The 21,532-nt window shown below is 39.9% G+C and overlaps 1 protein-coding gene across 2 annotated transcripts in view; it reads left to right on the top strand.

Annotated features, from left to right (window-relative positions):
• Positions 1–21,532, top strand: part of BRF1 (BRF1 RNA polymerase III transcription initiation factor subunit) — a 172,263-nt gene that overhangs the window by 118,523 nt on the left and 32,208 nt on the right. For both annotated transcript variants that reach the window (XM_015630574.3, XM_015630575.3), the window contains 4 exons: positions 5,673–5,734; positions 7,879–7,960; positions 8,059–8,114; positions 9,950–10,206. In XM_015630574.3, coding sequence (XP_015486060.1) covers positions 5,673–5,734; positions 7,879–7,960; positions 8,059–8,114; positions 9,950–10,206 — 457 coding nt within the window. The remainder of the gene's footprint in view (positions 1–5,672; positions 5,735–7,878; positions 7,961–8,058; positions 8,115–9,949; positions 10,207–21,532) is intronic.

Below are 21,532 nucleotides of genomic sequence, written 5' to 3'. Positions count from 1 at the left end.
TAAATATGAGCATACACGTCATGTGTTTTCTGACCTTATTTCATCAGCAAGTGCAATTAATTTTGTTCTGCCCTTCTGTTTTGTTTTTGGGGAATGCTTCTTCTGTGACAGCACATGATGATGCTGCTGAAGGTGAGCTGGGGGAACTGGAGCCCTTGGCAGCTGCAGGGTGATGCTGTGGGATGGGAGCATGGCAGGGCGGGCTGGGATTGCCTTACCTGGAGCAATGGGGTTTGCAACAGCTTGAACAGCCAGGATTACCTCCCAGCCTGCTCTGGAGGGAGGCTCCTGCCCTGTGTTAGTGAAAATTGCAGTGTTCTCCACTCATATGGCCCTGCAGACTCTGCTCATGCCTTCATGTGTGGTGTGTTCGTTTGCACACCCATCAATCCTTGTACTTCATCCTGTGCTGCTGTTACTCCTGCAGCATTTTCCCATCCATTTCTCTTCCCTGCCTGGGCCCTACAGCACAATCACCACCGCACTTTGTCTGCCCAGCTCCTCTCCCCTCCCAGTTACCCACCCTTAATGACTGTCCCTTTCACACCCCTCAGTAAATCAGTTATCTCCCCCTCCAGATGGCTTTGTGTCCCCTCTGATCAGCTAATCAATTATATCCTGGCGTGGTTGTGCAGTGCCTTTTTTGATGCTAAGCCACCAACTTCCCTTCGCACTCCCCAAAGTTACAGTTCCCCAAAGTGGCACTGGCCTCACTCATCAGTTTGAGATGTTAAAGCCTTTCTGCCCACTGGGTCCCTCTGATGATCTGCAGGAGCTTTCTGTGGCTCCCACTGGATTTAATCCCTCCCTGGAGAGCAGCAATCAATCCCAGTGCTTCTGCTGCCCTGGGCTCAGGTTGTTTGGTTTGTTGCTTAAGGATTTTTGTAGCTGAAAATGTATCTCTCAACTGTTTTCAGATTTTGTTGTGCTGGAAGTGCTTGGTGTCTGGTGTTGTGCCAAATAGGTGGAAAGGTTCTTTGTTTAAACTCTTTGCTATGAAACGGTGTGATGAAGGATGTATTTGCTGCATAGGACCAGAAGACCAAGGGCCTTTCTATTATATCTGCTCTAGAGGATTTCCTGGGAAGTGTTCAGCCTCCATTTCTGTCTGCAAGGAAATCCTCTTATCTGGGCAGAGCAATAAATAGTGCTGCCTCCTGTAATAGAAACAGAAAAACATATTCTTCATGTGGCTGTTTTTAAAAATGTGGGGTTTAAAATATATTGGGTGGAATGATTCTTCTGTAATAAATCCCCATAATAGTGCACTATGTATGCATTTAACTAGCTGCACAGAGGCAGGGAGAGGGGAGAGGGTGTGTTAAAAGACAGTTTAGTTTGTATTTAGTAATGACAAGAACAGTTAATAATCCTACAGGTTTACAAACCTAATCCCCAGTGTCTGATTGTAGCCCTCATGTCTACTGGAATTGGTTGGAGAGACATTAAAAGGCTGTAAAGGGAGGGCTTTGGGGGGAGTTTATTTTTAAATTTTTAGGGAGCTGGCTGGATGATTGATGGTTTTAGGTAGTATGAATGTAGCTGATTCAGTACCTTGATGGAAAGCTCTAGAAGTGCCCATCCTCCTCCTCTTGCTACAGAGATGTTGGGTGAGGATGGCAAAGAGCTGGTCTTTGCTTTAAGCTCTTCGTTGTTTCGTTCTAAGTTGTTTCGTTGAACAACTGGATTTGGAGGGAAGAGGAGGAGTGTTGTTGTTTTTAATGCCCAACCTATTTTTTGCCTGTGCCCTGTAGTAAAGTGGTTGTTTTTCTTGACAGAAGAAATCTGTGATGTCTCAGAGCTGTGCCACGTGATGCTACTGCTTTTAAATAAGCTCTTAAGAGGCTGGACCAGATGTTGGCCACATCTGTGTTTTTATTTCGTCGAACATTTCATTTCGACCCTTTTATTAAAAGAGAAAATGATAATTTAGAAATCGATTTGAAAAGTTTAGCAGCTGGGAAGATCTTTCTGGTACATAAAAAAGCAATGGGTTTGCTTTCCATGCCCTGCAGTGAACCGTGTAGCATCAAGCAGACAGATATTTGTGGCTGGTAGGGTCTACTCCTGTTGGAAATGATTGCCACGGAAATTTTCATGCCAAAATGGATGTGTTTTATTTTGAATTGGCATTCTGTAATGAAACATGTTTTTTTTTTTCTCAGTGAAAGCATTAAACTCGGAATTTGAAGGCACCTTCACTTCTGAAAAACCCATTTAATGAATGTCTATTGCCATGGCAGGAAAAAGGAAGATTTGCAGGCAGAGGGATATCCTGCAATTACTCCCTCCGCTGCTGTTATGGGGGTCTAAGATATGCTTATTACGTGTAACTTGCTTCTGGATTCTTCTCTGCAATTTAACAGTTGGAGAATGAGTTTTCTGTCCCTGTTGCTAATTGATCCAATGAGAAAAACTGGCACCTAATTCAGTAACAAGTTATATTTAAAATGACAAGTAAAATTGTTCATGGTGCCTGAAATTGCATCATTTTCAGTCTGGCATGTTAAGGCTGTATAAGAGAACAGGCACCTACTGTACTGTGACATATTAAATTTTAAACCTCTGATCCAAAAATATAGTGGGGTATAGGAGGAGCAAGGTGTATAATGATGAAAAGCAGTGGCAGCTTGATTTCAGTGGGATACTTTTATTGTTTTTAAGATGCTTTGGCAGTTTTTACTACCATAAATATCGTGATCAATTTTATGTAAAGTTGAACAGTAGGTATGTTCATCACCACTTCCAAGTTTTGGTTTCCCAACCTATGATTTTAAGAATTTACTAGTGATTTTCAAGGTTGGCTCAGTTTTATTCTGTCCATAATTCCAAGCCTGTGTTGACAGTGGACACTTTAGTTTATCTGGTACAATGAACAGTGAAGAAAAAGAAATCCTTTATTCATGCAGGTAAACCAAATTGAAAATTTGGGGTTTTTCTCCCCAAAACACCCTTGAGGAAACAAGGGGTAGACAATGCAATGAAGGTGGACGCCATCCCCGCTTCTGTCCTACAGTTTGGTGGTTAAAGTGCTACCCAGCCTATGGGAGACCCAGTTCAATTTCCATTTTTGTATGAACTGCTTCCAGCCTAGGAACCAGGTTATCCTGGTCAGGACTTCCCTTGCACTCTGCTGTTGAGCTGTTTTATTTTATGTGATGGAACATTTCTTGGACCCAGGTGGACCATCTCCTGGGAGGGTGTCTCAGACAGTGGACTCAGTATTCACTCATTTCCTTGGTGAAAATTCAGCCATTTTGCTCACTGGAAGTTTTTGTCTTGGTTCCAGCAGGAGAGATGTACAGTACTCTCTTGCAGAATACCCTGTGCTCCCTTGGGTGATTCCCCTCCACGCTTTGAATGATTATACTGTGCTAAAATAATTTCAGTCAGTTGCATTAAAAAGGCAGCAAACCACAGGGATGTATTTTGTCACCTTGCTTTTCCTCCCCATCCTCAAGCCAGGGGTTGCTGGGCCATGTCCTGGGGGTGCATCCCTGCCTGCCTGGCTGGCTGGTAGCAGAGTGCCTGCGTGAGGAGCTGCTGGCACTGGTGCAGAAAGTTCTGCTCTTACTGCAGAGATCAGACCAGAAGAAAAGCATATGTACTGATCAATTATGGAGTTATTATAAAATCTTCTGCACTTCTAAAGTATTTTTGGGAAAAAGGGTTGTAAAGTAAATCTGGTGCCTGGGACTAGTGTGTGATTAATTTTTAAATATAACGGCAGTGAGAAATGTTCTTTAAAGTCTTTTTGGTGCTAAAGACTTTAGCACCAAATTATCTGAACTGGTAAACTTGTTATTATTTCTATAAGACAATCTCAGGAAAAAAAAAACCTTAATGTTACAGAGGGCTGGAGCACCTCTGCTATGAGGAGGGGCTGAGAAAACTGAAATTGTTGAGCCTGGAGAAGAGAAGGCTTCAGGGTGATCAACCTCCAGCCTTTCAGTACCTTAAGGAGCTACAAAAGAGGTGGAGAGGGACCTTTTACAAGGGCATGGAGTGACTGGACAAAGGGAAATGGTTTCAAACTGATAGAAGGTTTAGATTGGATATTGAAAAGAAATCTTTCACTGTGAAGATGGTGAGACACTGGAATATGTTGTCTGGAGAAACTGGATGTCCCATGCCTGGAAGTGTCCAGGGCCAGGCTTGATGGAGCAACCTGGTCTGGTGGAAGGTGTCCCTGCCCATGGCTGGAAGTTGGAACAGGATGATCTTTAAGGTCTCTTCCAACTCAAACCATTCGGTGATTCTGTGCTGTTCCTTGTGATGGGACATTTTGGGGGGGGGGGGGCTAAAATCCATTTTGCTTGTGGCTTGGGTGGAAAGTATAAAACTTTCTGTTGATTGTTTCAGGTGGATTTTGAAAAGACCTGAGTCCTCAGTGAGTGCTCAGTGGCTGATCCCAGGGAATGTCTGTTGAGTTGAGCAGCCATAGCTTTTGTACCACCTCAGCAATCTCTGACTTCATTCCTAACCTGGCTTTTTCTTGGATTCCCAGTCTTGTGATTTCACATACTTCAGGCAACTGGTTTAAACCCCTGACTTTTGTCAAGCAGATAATTTTTTTATCTTCTGGGAGTGCTCTTCACTGCAAGCTTTGCTTGACTTGACCATTTGGTTGCCATGACCTGTCACTGGATCCTAGAGCTGCTGCTGGCACCACTCTCTGCTGGTCCAGTGCTGTGCAGGAGCACCAGGCTGGGGAATCATCCGTTCAAAGGTCTTGGTTTGTGGGGAGATACATCCCCAGTACTGGGGAGTGGGAACTGTGAATATGCCAAGCTGTTCTGCACCACTTTGGTTTTAATTTGTTATTGCAGATTGTTGAAATGTAATTTGTGTATATTTTTCTGCAAGTGAACTGGTGAGGTCACTTCTTGTTTGATCTTTATTAGATGTAATGGAGATGACCAAGAAGGTTGCTTCATTCCCCAGCATAAGGCTTTGTTAAATAATTTGTTTTCTTCTCTACCTGGACTACATTAATAGTGTATTGCTATAGTTCTTTAATGTGATGTGGAAAATCAGGTTTTGCAGCTGTATGCTGTTCCAGTCACAAATTAAGCCTCAGTTCTGTGCTGTTATGCTTTTCAATGGATGGAATATTTGAAAATTTGTTTTCAGAAGTCTTAATAACTTACCAAACTAGCAAAATTGTAGTGAAATTGTAATTATGCAAAGTCAAGAAGAAAGCCATGGTGTAACTGTCAGCAGTGGTCTGTGCTGCTTCCCTGAAAATAGAAAATATTTTCTAAGTCATAATTTAGAGATGAATTACTGACCTATATGCTCTGACAGAGAAGTTTTTGTTATGATGAAGGAAAGTTGTCATCTTTTTGAAATGGTTTCACCAGCTTCCTGCTGAACATTTGTGTCTGTAAATTAAAATGAGTGAAAAAAAATGTGACTGGAAGTCTCTGGCAGATTTTTAGTACTGATGAAGACTGTGCTGGTTCCTGAGTTTTAAATTAATCCAATGTGATGAATTTGTGTGTGTGAAGTTCTGTATTGAAAATACTCAGCAACACATTAAACCTCCTGGATGAAGACAGAAAGTTGCAAATCTCTGAAGGACAGTCCTGAAGTGTTACATTACTGCAGAACTTAAGTTGCAATAGACTTTGGACAAACATAGGCTGATTAAAATGTGTTCTTTTCTGTAGGTGAGAATACAGGAGATGGCGAATTAGATCTGAGTGGAATCGATGACAGTGAAATAGATCGGGTAAGGTGCCCTGTTGTCCTGGGTGTCTTTTGTCCTGGTTGTCTGGATGTCTGAGAAAGACAAGATGGTTCTTACCTGGTTTATCCTCTCTTTTCAACTGCCTCTTCTCTCCAATCTGTAGAGAGGTTTGAGCAATTTCAGTGATCTGAAATCTAATGTTCATGCAAACCTGTGAATTTGGTGTTCCATGCCCAAGTTATATATAAGGCTGCTGCTTGCTTTTAACATGCTGGAATAATTATGTTTTAGAAAGTCCTTTATTCCAAAGGAGAACTTTAAAAAGTTTGGTGGAGCTCTACATTCATTATTTAATTAAGACAGATTCAGCATAGGAGGCTGCCATGGAAACCAAACTGTAAAACCAGCATGTGTGGCTCCTAAGTACTTCCAAAGATTTCTGTGATGTTTTCTGGATTCATTTGTATTTGTGTGGCAGCAAAAAGTAACATACATAGTGACATATATTTAACACATAGACTCAGTGGGACAGATGCATGGCTGTGGTAAAGGGCTTGTTGGAGGCCACACGACTGCTCAGTGCCTGGACACGCGGCAGTCCAGCTCTCTGAGCCTGATGCCCTCTCCAGCTGGTTTACAGTGTCATTTGAACAGATAATGCCAGTGCTAAAAATTTATTTTGGGGTGCAGAATCACTGAGACTGATGAGGTTGTAGAGGAATTACTGATCTCCAAAGCATACCTGTGAGCTGGGATTTTCTAGGCTGGGCATTAGGGTCTCACGATCTGAGCAGACATTGAATGGAGGGAGCAGGAAGGCTGCTTTCACCATACTTCTCACCATAGCCAGTCCATAATTTAAACAATCACAGGGGAGGAACACATCTTCTGCTCTTCCTAGGCTATATGATGAAGTCATAACTCTGCTTTTATGACTTTATGTTCATTTCTGTGGCAATAGACTGTAATATTGGAAGCCCACAATTATGAAATCTCTGAAAGCCTAAGAGGGATGAATAACTGAGCTTGGATAAAGTGGATTTTACTGTTATGGCCCACTTTTAATAGAAGCAGATGAAAGAGTAAAAATATTGGTCTGATAAACCAGGGCCTGCACAGCCATTTGCTTGTATGCTTAGCCCTTGGAGGAAGGACTCTTCCCTGCATTAGTTTCATTTGACTGGAATTACTTTTCTTATGAAATCCTAGATGTACATCTTACTATGAAGAAAATCTTCAATGTTCAGATCCAAAAGATGGAGAAACCTCTGATTGCTTTTCTTGCACTTAAACATAGTTTTACAAGTCTCAGGTGCACTGCTTAAAATTAAAGTGTCTTGTTCATGATGGATGACCTAATTTGTCTTCTCCATTCTGCTGTTCTTCACTCCCAAACAGCATTGTCTGTAGAGAACTTTTGTTTCATTGATAATTGTGCTAAATACTGGGCTTCATTTTACATTTAGGTCATCTCATCTACAATTAAGTAATTGCTACCTGTCTATTTATTTCTGTGATTCATCTGGCTAGTCCTAGATGTATTTTACAGCTCCATTCCCACTAAAGATATTACAGAGATTAGGTAGAGTTAACTGCAAAACGTCTACATGTGGTTACTGAACCCAGCTGTCTAAAATCTAGAGGACTAAAGCTCCAGCAATCTGAGCTGGTTTCTTTCACACAGATGTGGCCATTGAACTAATCATCTCAGTAACTGTGTAAAGCTTCACAGAAACCTACCCAGAAAACACGTGTTTTTTGTTTTGGTTGCACAGGGCAATGGTTCCTATCCTGTTTTGAATTACAGACCACCATCAGCACACAGAATTACTTGCAGACAACCACATTGTCATGATAGCCTCTTGTATCATATGAAAAAGGATCATAAGCCCAGGATCATTTTTTTTTTAATTAACAGACCATGTATAATGAGTCCTAGATTGTTTTTGGTCAGTTCATCATAGTTTGGAAACCAGGCACTGTTTTTTGAAAACAGGTTGTTGCTTGTGCCAGCTTCAGATGTTACTAGAAATTCTCTCTGATTGTCTTATATCACTCATGTTTTCTTTTAATGTATTTTTAAAAATTGGATATGGATTGACCTTGCCAGTGGTTTTTCAGTTCAGTTTTGCTCTGTGGTTTTCAATGTGATTTCTGAAAGTAGATAAATTTGTTTTCTTTTTTAGTATATACTTAATGAAGCTGAAGCTCAGATAAAAGCAGAGCTGTGGATGAAAGAGAATGCAGATTATTTGAAGGAGCAAAAAGGTAAGTATGTAGGACTGAAATTTGCCTTTTGGCTGGTGTTGCTGAAATACATAGTCTTGTGTAATCTTCATGCTGGTTACCCTTTTGTCATCTTTCAGAAAAAGAAGCAAGAATAGCAAAAGAGAAGGAGCTTGGGATTTATAAGGAACACAAGGTATTAAATTGTGTGTTAACTGTGTCTGTTTGAAAATGTCCTGGAAATTCATTATATCTGCTGATCAGCTCCCTGTAGATGTATGGGCATAATGGTACAGGTCACCACTAAAGGAGCAAAAGCTCCAGTACATCTAGCTGTTACTGAATTGCAAGGCTGTATTTTTTTTTTAGGTGGTGAGTAAAACACTTTCTTGCCCAAACTTTTATTTTAAATTGCTATTATGAGAAAATTCTGTGCATGTCAAAGTCAGAGCTGGCTCTTTGCATTTATGATTGCTGTTCTAATTGCTTGCTTATTAAAATACAGGTTTTAAGACATGTCTGATTTTTTTTTTTTAACGTGTGCATGGGGAATTTGTTTGTACTTGCCATAACTTCAGTGGCTTTCTTTGCTCTTACAATAATGATTTCTTTATGGAGAACTGAACAGATCCTTGTTACAGTCACTTGAAGGGGTATTTTGTTCTACCTTTCATAAAAAATGCAACGGTTATGTTAACAAATGGCATGTCCTGTCTCCATGTTTAGCAGTTTAAAGCAGCTTAATTGGCCGTATATTCACGATTTACAGCATTAGTATTTTGTGTAATTGAGCAAGTGACAAGTCAAATCTTCCACATGCAACTAAAACCCATGTTAGTTTTTAGTGTGTATATCCTCTATCTTTTTTTCCGACTAATGTGAAAGGCAGCGTTTTCCTGCTTCCCCTAGGTATTTCAACAATAAAAACAAAACCAGACAATGAAACACTGTTTTATACTTCAGAGTTTCTCATTCATCCTGCATTTATGCAGACGTGGCAGTCTACCAGCAATTTTGAAAATTGTATAACTCGTTGGCAGTGCCACGTAGCCCAAACACCCCCTTTTTTGTTCAGACAACACAGGAGTTTTTCTCTAACCTTTTATTGTTTCTGACAGCTCGAGTAGAACTTGATTAATATGGTGCTTTCCAATTTCAAGGTAGCACTTGACCCATGTAGGTAAACAGAGGGGCTATTATCCATTAAAAAATAAATCTCCCGCAGAGCTTGGTGTTAAAACCTTCCTTTGAATAGGAAAATGCCAAATGAGAAACAGAGATTCTGGGTTGTGGGTTTTTTTCGTACCCACCCAGGCATGGGACATGGCTGGAAATGTTCTCCAGTGTGGTTCCTGGTTGCCTGGCTCTGCACAGCATCAGCCAGGCTCCCAGCCTGTGCCTGGGAGAGGCAGCTGCAGGTGACAGTGCTCCCGAGGCTGCAGCCTCCTGCTCCCTGTCCCTTGGTGCTGCTGCCAGCCCGTGCTTGGGAAGCTGCTGCTGCTGCTTGTGCTCTTGGCCTTTTCAGTGTGGAGGAGGAGTTGGGTAGAGCCTTTCCCACGCTGTGTTCAGATTTGGTATGAAACACAGTTGGAGTTGTGATAGGGAGTTCTCAGTGCTTTGGGGAGTCGTGACCCAGCTTCACTCATGCTTTAAAGGCAGTTTTAGCAGAGGAGATGCTTTATTTCCATGCTGGGTGATGCTTTGAGGTCCCTATTCCTGTAACAGGAGTTCCCTCCCCCTTTTTTTTTTGTAAGTGAAAAATGGCCCATCCTTCTCTCTCTCTCTATTAAGTAAAGAATTTCTAATAAATTCTGGGCATTTGGCAAAAAAGCAAACAAACATCTCTTGGAGAAAAGAGACCCTTTGATCCCATTGAGTGGCAGGAGATGGAGCACTGGCTTAGCCTGGGCACATCACCTGCATCTCCCACATCAGCAGCACCTGAGCCAGGACTGCTGCACTCCAGCTTGCCCCTCTGCTTCATGGAAACTTTGTTTATATCTACATCACTAATTTTATATTTTAATTAAGCCAAAGAAATCTGCAAAGAAGCGGGAGCCAATTCAAGCCAGCACAGCAGGAGAGGCAATTGAAAAGATGTTAGAACAGAAGAAAATCTCGAGTAAAATTAATTATAATGTGCTAAGGGACCTGAACAGCAAAGGAAGTAACACACCAAAGAAAGAGGATGACAGCACTGATGACAGCACCAACACCAAGAAGCTGTCAAGAAGAAAATCTATTGCCAGTAGGAATATAGCCAACCCTGTAAACAGTGTGGGAAAAAGGTACTGCAATTGTTCATTTATATCTCTGTCTGTGAGACTGTCTATGTATCTTTCTGAGCCAGACAATGTAGGGACTGAAGCATTTGTTTGAGGCTAAAATAATGTCAGGGCTCTGTTTTTATTTATTTTGCCTGCACTGTCATGGCGACACCTTATTTACAGTTCACATTTCAGAGGTCTACTTTGGTGTGAGTTAATCATCCTGAAGCAAAAAGACCCACAAAATTAATGGAGATTCATAAATGTGGATCTATCAGCCAGGGACACCTTTTCTTCATAAAATCCCGACATTTGTTGTCCTTCCTTTAAGTTGTCTGTATGAGCTGACATGACACTAAATGTTCGAAAGCTTTGCCTTCTTGCTTGATTTGAAAACTATAGTTCCCATCTGTTTTGACAGCTAGCTGCTTTGATTAGCTTTAATTTTAGTTTTATTCCAAACTTTCGTTGTTAATTGATGACACAAATACAAAGCTTTACAGTAAATATGCTTGTCGGTTTTCTGGTCTGCATTTGAAAATGTTTTATAGTGTGGTGAAAGCTCCTGTTTTAATGAGAGAAATACTCAACTTGCTGGGCAGATTTGTAGTGTGCTGTAAAATGTATAAGGAGATTGGTGTGTCCAATCTGCAACATTCAACTGTTTTATCTGTCTTTGGTTTATGAAACCACATTGGATCATCATTTGAATCATTTTGATGTAATTTCTTACTTAGATGTTATTTATTTATTGCCTATTTATTTACTGCCAGAATTATAGACCAAATGCCAAAAGGAAGTCTTGGTATTTGATTTTGAAATATTAAATGATGTTTTTGCACTGTTGTTCAGATTTAGGCATGTGTTAAAACTGGGTAAGGGACCTGGGGAGGGCAAGAGGGGCAGCCACCTACAAGGTGTGAGAAAACATCTGTTGGTGAAAGAACAGGATACATGGGATACCTGAAAACTGGGAATGCTGGGAAGGACAGTAAGTGCAAATTGCTCAGAAGCTGAGGAAAATAAGGATGGCAAAACCTAAACACTTATTTTAACGTCATTTGACAGTGAGGCCAGAGGTGTGGGCTTCAGTTTGGGCTGAGAAGCCAAATGCTAAAGTCACTGCTCCCACTGTCACCAGATCCAGGTTTTTACAGTATATCAGACTTTCTTCTTTATTCTGTGTTTTTGGCTTCATCCTCGTTCAACTTCTTGTTCTCAGTATCAAAAGCTTTGCTTTCCAGCTGTTGACTCACTGGTGATTTTAGGCTCCCCTGTAAAGTTTCCCACTGGTAAAGGATGCGGAATATGCATTGAGGATTAACTTAACAGCATTTATCTGATGCTTTAGTTGTAGTTAACAGGTATTAAAGAGTCATATTTCTGGTATTTCCAGTAAAGTAGGACCAATTCAGTTGTCTGAAGTGCAATGCTGGGTGGTAAGTAGGGGCTGGGCACAATCCTGGTTGCATTTCAGAGCTCAGCAGTAACATCCAAGCTCAAACCCTTCACCACATCCCAGCCTTGTCACTTCTGAGGTTTGCAGAAATGTTGGGCCCTTGGAACTCCTGATGAAGTCAGCATGTAAAACTCTTAACAGGTATTAAACTCTTTGGAAAATCATGCCATAAATATTTAATTTAACAGTGGTGCAACTTGAAAAGGTTTCTAAATAAATATAAATCAGTATTTTCCAAAAGCAGCTAATAAAACATATTTATTTTTCCTCTCAAGAGCTTAAAGTACATCCTTAAGATGCATAACAGAGTTTCCTGATGATGATTAGCAGATCTTGGATACAATGAATTTTGCAGCAGAACACTTCAGAGGAGGTTGAGGATACATGCAGATAAGTGAGCTAAGAAGATTTTGCACTCCTGAAGTAGGCAGTGCTCTTGCTTAAATATTATCAAGGACTTGACAAACATTAGTTGGACTTTTTTTTTTCCCCTTATAATTAAAGATTTATGACATACTTTTGATTTTTTAAAATGCCATGCCTTTTAAATGACATGCATAAATTTCTGTGTTCTGCATTGTTCTTATATGCCTTGCATTCAATGCCTTTGTTCAGTATTGTTCCTCTGAGAGGTGAATGGCTAAATACTTTCCCAGGGATACAAAAATCATGATAATTTATATGCAATTAATAATAATAAAACTCCTGAACGTTGCTCATTAGAAAATGAATGAAGCATATAATGTGTCTTTTTCCAGGAGGCATTTGCAGAAATGGGATCATAGTTTGGGTTGGAAGGGACCTTAAAAATAATCTATTGTTTTGGTTTGTAGTGATTTATAGGCCTGAATATTTATCTTTATGTATTTTAAATATTTAGTAAGCTGTATCTGACTCCAGTAGCACCATGAATAACCAGGCTTTGATCCAGTCCTTTAGCTGACTGGAGTTGTAGTCAGATTTCAAGGAGCTATTTCTTTAGTTCTGATCCCAATTAGGAGGTGCCAGGACAGGGAGTACCAAGTTACAGGATGGGAAACGAGTATCCATTCTTGGTGATTAAAGCAGTGCTCCTCTAATGGTATAAAAATGGAAATTTTTTAATATATATAGATAAATATCTTTCTTGATTTCCTTTTGCAAGTCATTTTACTTACCACACCAGATTTAGACAGATGATGTAGCCAAGTTTGTCATGTGTCTTAGAAGTCGTCTTCGTATACAGTCTGAAGCACTCTGGAAATAGGAAATTGATCTTCATTTCCATCTTTCTAATTGCCTTTTGCTCTAAAATAGTCTGTGCTGTTATTTCCATACAGAGGACTTCAGATTATCCCTAAAAAAATGGTTACCCCAACCAGACAGTGTGCAATCTCTGGGTGGTTTTTCTTTTTTTAATGTCACATGAGGTAGCAGTTACAGCATTAATCAGTTAAAATACAGAGAAGCTTTTGTTTCCTGATGTGTTAATGATAGGCAAATTTTACAGTCTTGTTAAAAGTTGTTGATTTGGAAGAAATTTATAAAGAGCTGAAATGCTAGACAGGTCCCAGGAGTATGCTTAAACTGGATAGTCTTTCAGTTGGTGGCCCTTTTATTAGAGCTTTGTTGATACTATAATTACTTAATGATTACTTGGATTTCAAGGACAATATAGTTTTATCTACATCTTATTTTATAAAAAAATCCTAATTTTGAAATCTCAGAAATGTTTGGTAATTTCTGCAATTTTGTGAGGAAGTTACTTTCAAAGAATTCTTCCAAAGATTGTGCAGGTTTCTTTTTGTTAGGTGGGTAGATATTATGAACATCAGTATTTTCAGAGGCAAACTGATGTTTTAAACAGCTTTCTTCAGTGTCAACTTCTCGAGCCTTAGAAAAAGCTGTGCTTTCCTCAGACACATCTCCCAGAATTATACTGTGGGCTAACTTATTTTATCTGTCAGGATGGTAGAAGACTAGTAATGACAATATAAGTAATTTTAGGCAACTTTATGTTGTGTGAATGTATTTAATTCCATTTCTTATTGCATTTTTGTTCCAGTGAGTATCACAACTGGTGCTTCATATGCAAAAGCCTTTTCATTCCTAGTGTGTTGAAGATGTGGCACAGTGATGCTACCATAATAGATGTTGCAACTCTAATTTCAATTACCAGTTGAACAGTTTATCTTCACTAATGTCTTCTGTGCATATGAAACATAAGAATAATATGTTGAACTCCAATAAAAGAACAATTGCTGCTTCAAGCTGCTTAAAAGCTGAACTCCAGTTAGAGCTGTGCCGAGCGCTGGAGCACTTCAAGTTCAGTAAAGAGGGATTTTAGGACTGGAAGTACTTGGTTAGAAGCTTAATAATTTATTTTATATTTACTTGAGCTGAATTTTACAACATTACATGTAAAGTGAAATGTGTTGTACCAAGAAAATGTGGGAACAAGAAAGCTTTCAAGTCACTACTTTTAAAAAATTTTAAGCCTATTTCGTGCTATGTGCTTGAAATTGGTAATGATATCAGAAAAGACAGGATCTATTATCAGGGGAGTAAATGTGTCAGGTTAATCTCCTGAAGAATTTGCCTTAGAAGAAATGAAGCAGGACTGTGAAGCACAGTGGAATCTCTTGTAATGAAACAAGGTTGTTCTGAATGGAACCATATGAATATATAATAGCAAAGCAAATCATGCCTGCTATGAGTATGACAAAAACCCTTACTAGTGATCTCAGATCTGATTAGATTTGAAAATTCACCTCCAAATTCTCTCTATGGTCTCACCTGTATTTGCTGTCTATCTGTATTGCCAGTACAGCTTGGTGCATGGCTCCACTTGTGCTTTAGAGCCATGGGATTTGGGTATTGGGAATTTTGCCCTTTCAGTACCAGGGACTTGTTCTGCTGCTCAAGTTCCTGCTCTAGGATGCACATTTTCAGTTAGCATCTGCTCCAGCTACATTTTTGTTAGCTTTTCAGTGTGTGTCAGAACTCCAGAAAAATCCTCTTTATTAGAGACAACGTATGTGATGCTTTTCTGCAGCCTAGCATGCGACATCTGCTTTACCCTGATAAATTGCACGGTGCTTTCTTGTCTCTAATTGGAATCATATTTCCCTGGAGAGTAAAATATGGGCAAAAGCCTCATTTGATGCTTTTGAGGAGCCTGGGGAAGCAATGAGAGGCCCTCAGCTGGCTCCCCCAGCTTCCACCCTTGTTTGCAGTTGTTCCTTTCTGGTGTCCAGGATGGAGTTATTGTTCTGTAAGGCTGGGTGCTCCAAACTCAGCTGCAAGTCTGAATGTTGCCCAGAGAAGCTGTGGGTGCCCCATCCCTGGAAATGTTCAAGGCCAGGTTGGGATGGGGCTTTGAACAACCTGGTCTAGTGAAAGCTGTCCCTTGGGCTGGACCAGCTGACCTTGGACAGTCCCTTCTAAGCCTATTCTATGATTTTATTCTAGAATCTGTGATTCTATGAATGCTTATTCTGCATTGGCCATGGCTTGTCACTGAATTTTATAAAACCAAAGGAAACTGTTTTTTCAATGTACAATAATTTCAGTTCTACATTATGAGACTGGTATTTGTTGAGGGGAGGAGCATCAGCTCATGTTTTCCAAATGACTGAGGCCAATCCAAACCAGTAAGAAAGAAAGCTTAGTTTGAATAATCTAAGGGATTCCTGAGCATCTTAAAACCTTTGTATTAGTTAAACCAGGTGATTATAAAAGTTAGAGCATTTTTGATTCAGTGTCAAGAAGAGAGTTTTGGTTCAGAACCTCCTTTGTTAAGAAAAATGACATTGCAGTAATAGTTTAAAATTTTGGGAATGAGTATCTTAAAAGTTCCTTGTCTGCAAGTTGTGTAGTGGATTCTGGGGGGCTGGTGAGTGTCTGCAGCCAGTCCTACAGGGTGACAATTGGTGCTGAAGGAGAACTCCTGAAGAGGGACAGATTCCTATATTTGGTGAATATGAAGCTTTTGAGAGTCTTTTCTGTGCTGGCTTTAGTGGACATTCTCTCTACAAATGGGCCCTTTCAGACGAGATCTTAATATGCTTTAATTTTCTGCCATGTATTTTTATTTTTCAGAATTTCCTCCAGCTCTTTGTCTAATTTACTTTTGATATCCTGTTTTTCTCTCTGCTTTGAATTCTGTTAGAGGGTTTGGAATAAATGTGTATTTACTCAAAGTGAGATACTGAATTTTATTTCTTTTTTTGTGCTACGTTAGGCCACCTTTTTATATGTGACTAGAGGGGTTACACTGATTTCCCACCTGGAATAAAATTCCTTACAGAAGATACTGGGAGTCCTTGCTGAGATGGTAGTTAGGAGTTTATTCTATAGCTTAGCTGTTATTTGGTATTATTTAATGTTTTGTATGGAAGCAGTCTCATGTTGGCTGCAGGATTCAGGCTAGACTGTGATTCTTGGGTACACGTGGTGGGGGAGTGTGGAGACAGCTTTTGGTTTGAATATTGTGTACATGGTGAATAAATTCTCTAACCACTTGGACATAACTCTTTTCTTATGAGATCTGCAATTTGAGAGTTTCTTTGGAGTATAATTTCATGTGTGTTTCTGCTTTGCTGTGGTATATAATCATTTAAATCAAAGGTTAATCAAAATGATTACTCGTTTTGAACAGGAAAATGGTGACATTTGATAAGTACTCCTACCAGTGTTTTCCAATCTTGTAACTGTTAGAGGTACAAGTTTATGCCAATTATGTTTAGTATTTTATTTAAAAAAAGCTAAGCTAAGATTAAAAAATGAATTCAAGGCTTCCAAGGTTTTGCCTTTTAAGTCATGCATCTCCTTATTAAAGTTATCTCTTCGGGAGAGAGCCTCCCGAATGACCTTGAAAGGAGCTGACACTTGCTTTGCTTGTTCACAGTTGATTTGAGGAGTGGATCTGCTCAAGCCTGTAGTGTTGTAACCTGGCTAATGCTGCGGGTTACTGCTGTTCCTGTGAGCTAAGCAGCCTTTTGTAATAAAGAGATAAAGCAGAGGCAGGGATGGGAGAGAAATGGATCTGACCCAACACGTTTTAAAAGGAGCGTGTGTGGTTTTAACATCTGAACGCTGAAATGTGATGACCAGCACTCTTTCCTCCTTCAGTGAGTGAGCACAGGGGAGGAAAAAGGCATTGTCTTCTGCATGGAGTACCACTCTGAAGGACACAGGGTTAAGGAAATGTCACTGAGAGACTGGGAGGCAGGAACCAGCTTGGGGTCCAGGCAATGATGCAGCAGGTTATTACTTTATCCTGAAATTCAGTTCTCTTGACACTGAGTTAGGACAGAATGATGGAGAAAGAATAATATTTTCTAAAAAAATAAAAATCCCCAAAACAAAACCAAAAAATGCCTCAACAAAGCAACAGCCCCCCCCAGCTGTCCCTAAACCTAAACCTGTCCTTACACAAGCTGTAAGGTGTTTGTCAGGAATTGATGTTTATTGTGATTACTTAGACTGTTTTATTATAAGATCAATACCCTGATACAATAGCATTTTTATTTCACATCTGTCAGGCTCAGTACCTCTCAAAATACAGCTGCATTAAATTCTTAAACATGTATGGGTAGTGTTTCACTGGCTGTGCTCTGCACCCCTAGGAAGGGAGCTCCCACCCAGCCATTGCCTGGCACGGCTTGTGTCCCCATCCTGCTGCAGGAGCTGCTGCTGACAGTCATTCCCTGCTCATTGCAGCATCTCTAAACTTTTTGTTGTGTTTCTTAGGGCAAGGTTAGCAAAAAACTCCTTCCTTCATCCTTTAGTTCTTTCCTTCCTTCTGTAGGAGGTGAATAATTTTCCCTTTCATGCCTGTTCTGCCAGTGAGTCAAGAGAAACTAACTTAAAAGATTTTCTAGCCTGTTATATTAGTAAAATGAGTATTCTTGTTAAAGATCTCAGTTTGAAGTTTATTAGTTTCTGAATACTGGAATAAAATGCCAGAATTTCAGTATGGCAATTAACCCACCTGTATCCTCACTCTGTAAAAGACAGTTGGAGAAAAAATAGCTTAGTGATAGGGGAAATAATGTAAAGCAGCCTCCTTGATGTGACCCATACCAATTTATTTAAGTTCAGTGATGCTGCAAATCATCCATCCCTAGTTGTACATCATTTATTAAGAGCCTTCAAATTTTATAGTACAGACTTTTAATGCTGTCAGAATGTGGTTTAGTGTAAGGATAAGGGAGCATTGTGTGCTGGGACTGCAGAGGAGTGTTCCTGAGCTGTCATTTACTGGGAGTTATGAGAACCTTTGAGAAATACACATATATAAACCCTTCAAGATTGGGTGAGGACACATCTAGACTTGAGTGAGTGTTTCAGGAATAACAAGAATCTGCCAAATCCAGTGCTCTGTTCTATTTACCCCAAATTATTAGAATGCCTTCAATTTAAAACTAAAAAGGCATTGATCCGGCTCGACCTTGTGGCCCAGACCCAGGTCAAGCCTCCTTATTTTTACAACAGCCTTTTTGTTTGTTTAATATAAATTGGATATTTCTTTTCTGCCTCCCACTCAAGAAAGTCATCCCCGTGTTGGATTCCAGGGGAGGGTGGCTGGGCAGCACAAAAATGTGGAGGGGTTTTTGGTGACTGTCTGCAATAATTTCTTCTTGCATTTTAAAACCAAACAGGAGCAATTTCAGCCCAGAAGATAATTTTGTGTGACAGTTGGATTGCGAGTGCCTTGTTTATCTATGTTCTCATTTTCAGGTTGGTTATAAGAAAAGACTCTGTGAGCTTTTTTATTCCAAATTACACTCAGTGGGTCTAATGGGAGACAATATAAATATGTATGTGCAGTCTCTTGAACTTTATAGCATGTTAGCAAAAATAGTTATATGTGGTGCTGGGATGAGGAGAGTGGGAAGAAACAAAAGCTGGAAGTGTTATGTGTCTTGTTATGCACCCTGGAGGTGCATGTCCTGTGGCTGAGAGGGCTTCAGCTCTGTGAAATGTTTGTTCTCAGTCTGTAGATTTTTCTGATTTCTTTTTTCTTTTTTTTCTTTCCTTTTTTTTTTTTTTTTTTCTTCCCATGGGTAGAAAATGGTTGGTTTCTGAATTGATTTTTTTTTTTTACCCCTTTTCTAGCAGGGTCTTCTTGTTGATGTGTCTGCTCATTTTTCCAGTTTAAACCATGGGAAGTATATGTCTGATGTGTTTTAGATGTGTCAATGAAGTTGAGTCTTCAAGTGAGTATTTGCAAAATGTTGAAGGGAAAGGAGCCAACCAAACAAAAAGTTAACTTTCCCTGACTGCAGTATGGCATACATTATTTTACCAAGACCAATACCAAGCTTGGGGAGCAGTCACACAAAGCTTCTTGTTTGTGTGCAGGCATTTCCAGATGGGATGGCTGGCAGCCATTCTGTGGTTAGGAGTGCAGTTCTTTCACCATGGCAGGGCAAAGGGTTGGAAAGTTGCAGCACTTCATTACAAAACTTGAAGTACTGTTTGCTCACGTAATATTTAACATCATCCACATAATTAGTTTTAAATCAGCCAGTGTGCTGTAGCTCAGTCATTTATGTAAGTGCTGTTCCATTACCCAGTGATGCTGCTGGTGCACTCGCTGAGTTCAATTTTACCTTGCTGCAGTTGTTGCTAAATATAGCTTGAAACATTCTGGGATAACTTCTCTATGTGGTCTTGGAAGATATATGCAGCAAATTTAACTTTTTCTTCTGTTGCTGGATTTGCAATTTATTGTGAGACAGAAATCTCTGCCCAGCATTTCCCACTTCCTTCAGTGCTGCAGGACCATGGATTAAACAAACCCATTGCTGTGTTTAGGATATTCAGAACCGAGGACACTTCCTGACCTGCTCTAGAGCAGTTCATCTCCTGTTCTCTCATACAGGCCTTTTCCTCATGACCTACAAAGTATGATGGACGGAAACCACCAACTTTTATATATATTTTGCTCTCCTCCAAAGTTTTGCCCATGAACAGAACACTTGTGCTGCCACAGAGATCAGATGGGAAGACAGAGTAGAGCACATGTGGACCTCAGGACCTGCTGTCTATCTGCAGTGGAGAACCTCTGGCCCTGAGCACTCTTCCCAGGCATTGCTTGGCTCAACAGCTGTCAAAACCCAGACAATTTAAAGGATACAGCAAGGCTGTAACAGCCCACAGCGTGACATGGTGGATAGATTTTAAATCTTTATTTATACTCAGAGCTGAGTGTAATCTTCCTGCTGAATTGGAGCACTGGAAGATGTTGGACATTGAGAGCACTCTCAGGCCACATGCAGAATAGAAGTGTCAGATATATATTCAATAGTCTGTCACTGCTTTATTCTGAAATGGTTTTAGATGTGATACTTATGTGAAAGAAATATATACTGTTACAACATAGTGTTCTTTTAAGAAGTTATCAACATATTTAATCTGAGTGGTTTGAGATACTTAATCTGAAGTATGAAGGACACGCATACAGATTTGGAAGTGGAATGAAGTGGCTGGCATATTTATTTTGTAAGGTTATCTTTGCCTGTCTACAGGGGTAACGTAGTAGTTTTAAGAGAAAAATGGCTTTGCACACTTGTACATGGATTTTATCATGGAGCTATAAAGAAACAAAATAATTTGGAATCCTAACTAAAGCTATTGCTAAAGTTGAGTGAGATAATCATCAGATTAAAGCTGTAGTTGAATCAGTCAGTCATCTGATGAATTAATAATGGAGATGAAAGTCAACAATGAATCAAATTATTAGATGAAGAGGAGCAAGACAGAAATCAGGGTAGTTTAAAACATTGCAGCAGGTTATTACAAGGCAGTGTCACTCTTCTGCCTTGTTCCTGGAGGCAGAGGTCAGACCATCCAGTCTGCTACTTAATTGAAGGTGGTTTAGAAGCTTGTTCTTTTTCCTGCCAGATAAACTGTGTGCAAGCAATATTGGCTTAAAATTTGATATGTAAATACAGCACGTCTTGGACATGTTTGCACTTTATTCATACCTTCTGAAATATTACAGAGAAAAATGGTGGGAACAGAGCAGCAGAACAGTGAACTCCTTTCTGTGATTCTTTGTGGAACAAGGTGGTTGGGAGAGCAGCTTGGGTTGCTTGTGTCACTGATGGTGCCTACTGTGGGCTTTGTCTGGGTGTTCCCATGTCAGGCTGTACCTTCTGAGCTGTCTCCTCCACCTCTGGACAGTGTCCAGGAGATTGGGATCCTCAATGGCTTTCAGTGATGTGGCACTGCAAAAAAATTGTTGTTTGCCAGCAAGTTCATTTGTTACCCCACCTCTGAAACCATCTAAAGGCAGTGGTGAGTTAAGAGCTTGCTTTGCCTACAACCTGCTCCAGGCCAAATGTGATTTCCACCCCTGGGAAATCTGAAATATAAAAAATTATTGGGTCTTACTATCAGATTACATGTAACTTATTTTTCAAGTCAGAACATAAATACTCCAAAAGTACAAGAGAGAAACTTGCTAAGAAAGCTTTAGTCTCATTGTGGGAAAAGTCCAGGATATGTATACCTTAAATTTCCATAAATCCCTGTAGGACTAGAGATACTTTTTATCCATTCTTATTTTCATTTTCCTGTTATTTCTTGAAATATTCTTGTTCCTTTTCAAGAGCAAAGCATTGGGGTAATGAAAGAATTTGGTTTGACTTGATTTCATACAATGATCTTGTATGGTGCAGATAGACTGTGTCATACATTTCATAGAAATAAACCTAATACCATACCAATTCAGCAAATCTAAAAGCATGAGATGACAATAGTTGCTTCTGTTCCATTAAAAAAAAAAAAAAGAGGGTGGACCACCTTTGGAAGGAGGGTCAGGTCTCTGAGGAAATGCTTAAGGGAGTTCCTAGGGCATGTAGGAAAAAAAAAAAAAAAAAAAAAGAGGGTGGGAAG

Source organism: Parus major, chromosome 5, assembly GCF_001522545.3.
Source record: "Parus major isolate Abel chromosome 5, Parus_major1.1, whole genome shotgun sequence".
Classification (NCBI taxonomy): Eukaryota; Metazoa; Chordata; class Aves; order Passeriformes; family Paridae; genus Parus; species Parus major.
The sequence above is the reverse complement of the archived record's forward strand: the minus strand, read 5'-3'. Positions and strand labels throughout refer to the sequence as shown.